The 6910-nt window shown below is 38.1% G+C and overlaps 1 protein-coding gene across 1 annotated transcript; it reads right to left on the bottom strand.

Annotated features, from left to right (window-relative positions):
- Nucleotides 1-529: 529 nt before the first annotated feature.
- On the bottom strand, nt 530-5172 carry LOC116316638 (phosphoglycerate mutase 1-like). The gene is made up of 4 exons (XM_031735252.2): nt 4870-5172; nt 4027-4301; nt 3235-3415; nt 530-1741 (listed from the first exon to the last, which is right to left on the bottom strand). Exons 1-4 carry the CDS (start codon nt 5006-5008, stop codon nt 1572-1574), a joined length of 765 nt encoding a protein of 254 aa, XP_031591112.1. The 5' UTR covers nt 5009-5172; the 3' UTR covers nt 530-1571.
- Between the last annotated feature and the right edge of the window lie 1738 nt (nt 5173-6910).

Here is a 6910-nt window from a genome sequence, read left to right as displayed (position 1 = left end):
GAGATGTTCAAACTATTTCCCCAAGTCTTTTTCCACTGAGACTTCAAAGTACTTCCGAAATAGAGCTGAATCTATCTATTAGAACCCACCTTGTCATTTTTAATTTTTTCCGAGGTCATCATGACAAATGGTTATTTCTTGAAAATGTCTGGAAGTACAATATGCCCTTGGGACAAAAAATACTTTCTCCTTCATGAGTTTAGTCAAAATTGTGGTTTGACCACCAGCAAGATTTCATGCTTCATTCATTTTACTTTTGGATATTTGTCACATTTATATATCAAACACATAATTAAACACCTTTTAATATTAGACAAAGATAACCCAAGTAAATACAAAATGCAGTTCTAAATTCTATTATTAAAGGGGAAAAGCCACCCAAACCTACCTGTGACTGAGTGAAAAAGTAATTTCCCACTAAAACTAATAACTGCTTGTACCATTTCACACATTTTTAGCTGGTCTAAAGTCAGCTGCAAGACCAGCTGATAGAAAAGGATGAGGACAAACAAACAAACACAGTAACAAGTGCAATTATTCATTTAGACCTTTTATCTTTATTCCCATAATTCATTTGTCACAATATCATTGTCTAAACAGTGGATTGATCACATGTACGGTGCAAAACACACAGCATAGCACCATTCAAAATGCCAACAAATAACAAAGACAGCAACAACATAGAAGGAGACAGCATATATTTTAATCATAGACAAGCAAAGTATGAGAAAAGGACTGTTAGTCTGTCCTTATCGTCCCGTCCTGCTCTCAAGAGATTGTAAAATGACATTCCGCTATTAGTGAAAAGGATGAAATGAATGACATAGAAAATAACTTATGTACACTTTGTGGTACTATTTATGTAATAAAATATGGTAAATCTATATTTTGAATTAATTTCTAATATCCTACAATATCCCAGTATCCTAGATCACCCAAAGAAATAACAATGCCATCTAAACAGGTATAATTTCTTTACCACTGTCAGTATCTCACCAAAATAAAGTAGCAGTATTGTATGTGAGGTCAACAGAGACCTCATCTCTCAGTATTGCTAACCTTGGAATTGCCTGCAGCATGAAATGCATACATGGATTTTAGTCTTTCCTCTGCTTTTTACTATTTAAAGGCATTTAAATATCACAACCATTTGCTTAATGATGTCACAGCCAAAGACTCGTTTCATGTAACAACAAAAACAAAGTTTTATAATTCTGTCATTAGTGAAAAAGGATATAACTTACATATTCTAGTTATAGTCTTTTTTGACATTATTTCTAATTCGCTTTCAATACTTACACTGTAAAGGCTATAATATAAGATTATAATGTAATATTTAGGCAAAAATATTTACAATCTCTTGAGAGTCTTGGCCCCCATGGCTTTAATGTATATCAGTCATTTACTGTCTACTGCTCCCCTGCACTGTACAAACAGACAGCAAACTACAGTATATTCATCACATATTACAACTCAAAATAAATCAGGATTTAGAGGAAACACTAATCTGAGGCCAGCTGTTAGGGGCAACCTGTTCCATCGTACACAAAGGGAGCTTTCACAGTGTTTTTTCACTTCTTGGCCTTTCCCTGAGCAGCAACGGCCTCCATGGCTTTGCGTACAGTCTCCTCGTCTCCAAGAAATTGCATTGGCTTCACTGGCTTCAGGTTTTTGTCAAGCTCATAGAGGATAGGGATCCCTGTTGGCAGATTCAGCTCCATGATGTCTTCATCTGACATTCCTACAAAAAGAACAGACAAAATGTCATTTTGTACAGATATACTGCAATTGCTGATACAGTGATTGACTACAGGGTACTCCATAATTCTCTGTATAACCATATCCTGTTTTGTTTTGTTTTTTCCTCTAGCCTATGCTTTTAGCTATAGCTATATTCCCTCATTAATGTCTGCCCATTTTATCTTTCGGTCCTTGGAAGCTTATAATAAACAACTAACCAAGTGGAACACCCTTTTGTTTGGAAGGGGAGCCTTAGGGGAGACCCTTATTTTGCTTTTCTTTTCTGTCATATTTCAAGCCATCCTACAGAACAAAATAGAATAGGTTAGTGAGGGTGCTCTCTACCGATATGGCCTACCAGGGCTGGAAAAACCCCCAACCTATTGTAAAGATTGTGAAAGCACATCTTAACTGATACATAGTGAAGTGTCAAAACTCATCAAATGTACATGGAGAGGAAAGGAGCTAAAAGGAAGTCCAGAGACTGTATAAAAGACAGGGATGACTTCTGTGCTGAAAATGTGAAGCTAATGCAGAAGTACCTTAACCTTAAAATGACTGTAAATGTTTAATAACTGTTTATTTGTAAAATTCAAATGATTGTGGAAAGAAGAAAAGACGAGCTTTATGAGGATATTCAATGTATTATGGTATCATAAGGGATTCACAAGGCTATGCTGTCTGAGCACAAACAAACAAACAAACAAAAACCAGCTCCACCTAGATTTTACCATGTGAACTTCACATCACCTTTCCTGTCAAGGATTTTGGCTAGAGAGAAAATTCAACTGTTCCTGAAAGATGTGAATTTTTAAGAAACATTCTGTATGAATCTTGGTCAATAAAGGGTTAAACGTGCATTCTTCTGAACGAGGGGGGGGGGGTGACCCCCATGTTTACAAAAAGACTTATGTTTATGGGAAAACAGTCCCTGGCTTCTTTGCTCTGTAACCTCAGTAAACACTTTCTTGATGTGTTTCTGGGCTCAGTCGCTAGTTTCAAGCAACAACATAAACATAACATATAAAGTCCATTTGTAAATTATGGTCATTATTAGAGTAGGAACGTAAAAGACACTCAGGCTTGCCAAACAGAAGTTACTAGGCAGTTAGTGTGACTTTTCACACTTTGATCCACCTCAGATCTTCACCGAACAATGACAATGGAAAACATCACAGTGGCTGTTTTATATGGTACATGATGGGTGTTCCAGACAGAGAGTGAGTAGAGGTGATAAAGCAAGAACATTAAAGCATGAATATATATATATTTGTGAACCTACCAAGTCAATTTCTGAATTTTAAAACATTTACTAGTGACTCATACTTTTGCATCAGATCTACTCTGTAACTTACACCATAACCAGAACCCCATTTTAACCCTGCACCGCAACCTTCTACGTAACCTTCCGAGATAAAAGGAGTTTCTGGTTACATCATCAGTTAGCATGTAGATTTCTCACTGAAGTCTAAGTGAAGCTTTAGTGTTACTCACCCTCCAAGTGCTTGACGATCCCCCTCAGACTGTTTCCATGGGCGGCGATCAGCACCCGCTTTCCCTGTTTGATCTGAGGGGCGATCTCCTCATTCCAGAAGGGCAGCGCCCGTGCAATGGTGTCTTTAAGGCTCTCACAGGAAGGAAGCTGGTCCTCAGTCAGGTCTGCATAACGACGATCCTGCAAACATGACAATGTCATTGTGCAAACTAAATAACAGAACAAAAAACAGAGTTAGCATCTTAAGCTTTATTTTACCCCCACCCAAAAAACCCCATGTTTTTTTATATTACAATTCAAAAATCGCAAGGAAGACAAGAGCTATTTGTTTCTACCTTAACTTGAACTTTGAACCTAAACGCAAAAGAACTCTTTCAGTCATACATTAACTCACACTGAAGTTACTAGTAGGCAATAGCATTAAGGCTCCTACTGGCAAACAGTAATCTACTACGTCTCTGTGGTGGCCATGCTTGATTTTTGCAATGTTGTGTGTGTAAATACATAAAGCTTTTTGGTATTTAAGCTAAGTATGCTGGAGACACAAAGATTGAGACACATGACATTAAATCCACTATTTTCTCTCTAAACACTCGTGCCATTTCTGCTGATTTCTCTCACACAGCTGGTTAGGCCTGAATTCAGAGATATGTTTAAGTCGTGGCTCATTTTTGTTAAGTTTGTCTGGAGATACTTGATTAAGAAAGTCAATATGTACAAAACCATTGTTTCTCTCGGACGTCAGCAAAGTTCATTGATTGTGTTCATGCACTGCCAATATGATATCTTACCTTGCTGATGATAGTGTAGTAGTCGTGGTCTGGACCCATGGGAGGAGGTGGGATATCAAATGAGCGCCTCCAGATCTTCACCTGAGCCTCTCCGTGCTTGGCAGCAGTCTCTGCCTTATTTAGCCCCGTCAGGCCTCCGTAGTGACGCTCATTTAGCCGCCATGTCCGATGAACAGGCACCCACATCTGGTCAATGCCGTCCAAAACCAGCCACAGTGTCCTGATGGCCCGCTTCAGCACGGAGGTGTAGCAAATGTCAAACTCAAAGCTAGCATCTGCGAGATTCATAGAGTGGGAGACACTGGAGGGTTTTATTTTGTCTGGTAAAATATATATTTCTACAGGAATACTTGCATAGTTGTGTAGTTATTACATTTCTTCACTCTGTTGTCTAAGAATAACACCTGGAATATGATGGTATAAAGAGAGATAAGAAGCCTGTATCTCAGGCCTTGCAGAAATTACATTTAGGATTGCTTAGAGGTGATGTCTTCAATATGCTTCTGCAGTCAAAAACCTCAACCTCATAGTAAAAGATATGGTGCATATAACAATGAAAAGCATCTAATTATAAAACAATGACAGCTGTTTGGTATGACTGCACGGACATTTATCTAAATACATTACTTTGCAGGGCTTCTTTTTTTTTCTCTTTGCTCTGCAGGCCTTTATTATTTCTGTTGTAGTGCAGCCACATAAAAGCATCGCCTCAGCACGTCTGCACACGGTCAGGGGGCGGTATATGACCCGATGCGCTCAGAGTATGCGGTTATGCAATTGCTACTTGCCGAGAGCGTAATACCACACGGAATGAAGGAAGACTTCACATCGGTTCGTCCTCACCTTTTAGGGCCTGTCCTCCTCTCTTCGCCTCCTTTTCACCTGTTTCGCTCAGATCTGCATCAAACCACCCACAGAAGCGATTCTCCTGGTTCCAGTTGCTCTCTCCGTGACGAATCAGCACTAATTTGTAGGCTGCCATGACTGATACAGATATGTCTCAGCCGATTGCTTCAATCAGTGAAAACTAGTTAGTTTAAGTATTTTTTTGAAGGATGCTGAGGATGCTGAATCTATACCCCCCAACTCCAGAGACACAGACGACTCCACTTGCTGCTGTCAAACCGTTTTATCCCTTGGATTGGCTACTCCCCCACTTCCTGGTTTTCACAACCAATGAGGCTCAGCAGAATGACGTTTATCAACCAATGGGCGAGGTGGGAGTGAACGGTGGAGAATCTCTGACCTTCATGTTGTACATTGTACTCTATTGATTTTCTTTAGGCTGTTTGTCTTTTCAACAGTATCTATCTATCTATCTATCTATCTATCTATCTATCTATCTATCTATCTATCTATCTTTTATGGGTATAGTGTAAGAAAGCAGCATGAAAGAAAGAAAGGTAAAGAAGTTAATTCTCTAATGGACATTTGCATTTCTAATAATCCAGTTGCATCTCTATTTTACCTATTTGTGCTTTGCCTATAAAACATTTAACTGTTGCTACTGCTTACTGAAATGGCTATTATACATTTAAAATCTATTGCTATCAATACCCGTTTCATATTTTAATTTTTCCTTGGACTCTATTAGAAGTATTGCATAATTTGTTGAGCTGTCTTCTCATTGGTTGCATTTCACAAACAGAAAGTTTGAACAGCAGTTGGATAGAGATGCTATGCTACTAAGTGCCTGGCAACCAAATTAGTAACAGCCCCTCTTATTTTCCAGCAGAGATTACAGAGAATTTTTGTATATATGATGACTTTATTATTTGTTCATCTGTAATATGAACACCCACTTCAGTAATTGGTATAATTTTTCATGATAGGAAATAAAGAAAAGCATAACAGTTCCCTTTAAAGTGTGGGAAAATGACCAGGATCACCCCGTGACACTGAAATGTAGCAATCGTGTATTTATAGAGAGATTCTTAAGAACTAAAAGGTTAAGTAACTGCATTTGTAAGAAAGTAGCAATATTAAAACAACAAAAAGGAGCTGATATGAGAGACGGGTGGTGTGACATACTGAATAAAATCTTACGAATAACAAATAAAAGCAAAATCTGAGTAATGCATGTCTGACTTATCTGCCAAGCCTAAACGTCTGGTGAAGAAACTTCACTTTTGTCCAGCTTCAGATTTAATATCAAATGTTTCACTGGAAACCTGCTGAAACACAGCATAATTATAGCCGCATACTCCGCTTTTGTGCAAATGCTAATAAACAGCCATATGTGACGGTGTTTCAAAGAGTTTCTTATCATGTCTGGAGTCTTGGGTGCCAAGAGTTGGCTGTTCAGTCAAGTTGAGAAATCAGTGACACTCAGCAGTCACTGGTTCTTTCAAGTTTTTATTTCATTGCTGAATCAATGTTTCTCCTCTTCATTTCATTACAACCATATGTTACAACTGGAATTGTTAGACTTGGATCAGTAAATGGGACTTTTCCCCTTCATCCACTGTTACATCCTACTTTTGACAGATATTTTGCTACATTTTTTTTTAAAGCAAAGTCTTTATGAGTGGTAAACAAATGTTGGTAAATGTTGGTCCTGCTCTAGATCTAAACTAATCCAATTTAAAATTGCCTTTGTATTGCTTCTTAGAAATTTCCAGTGAAGCCAGTCAGTGCTAAGAATGGTCCTCTTTGCTAAATATGGACTTGTGTGCTCTGATGTTATGTTTTCTAATACTGCAATACTACTAAGTATTCAGTGGGAACAACATTTTTTTGTACATGTGAAGAGTGTCTGAAAGCTGATTTACTGGAACAAGCCTCTGATGAGTCAATGAAAACCACATGGATATCATCAAAAACCTTCTTCGGTGTAAAGAGAACTCAAGAAAACTGATCTTTTGTAGAAGTAGTTAAAACAGTC

Source organism: Oreochromis aureus, linkage group 13 (genome assembly GCF_013358895.1).
Source record: "Oreochromis aureus strain Israel breed Guangdong linkage group 13, ZZ_aureus, whole genome shotgun sequence".
Taxonomy (NCBI): domain Eukaryota; kingdom Metazoa; phylum Chordata; class Actinopteri; order Cichliformes; family Cichlidae; genus Oreochromis; species Oreochromis aureus.
This window is presented reverse-complemented; position numbering and strand designations above follow the sequence as displayed.

What these genes read in the sequence shown, in the direction of transcription:
- LOC116316638 (XM_031735252.2), bottom strand. Translation starts at nt 5,008, where the DNA reads ATGGCAGCCTACAAATTAGTGCTGATTCGTCACGGAGAGAGCAACTGG. An exon ending in AGGAGGACAGGCCCTAAAAG is followed by an intron (nt 4,302 to 4,869) that starts GTGAGGACGAAC and finishes TGAATCTCGCAG; the next exon opens with ATGCTAGCTTTGAGTTTGAC. An exon ending in ACTACACTATCATCAGCAAG is followed by an intron (nt 3,416 to 4,026) that starts GTAAGATATCAT and finishes TCATGTTTGCAG; the next exon opens with GATCGTCGTTATGCAGACCT.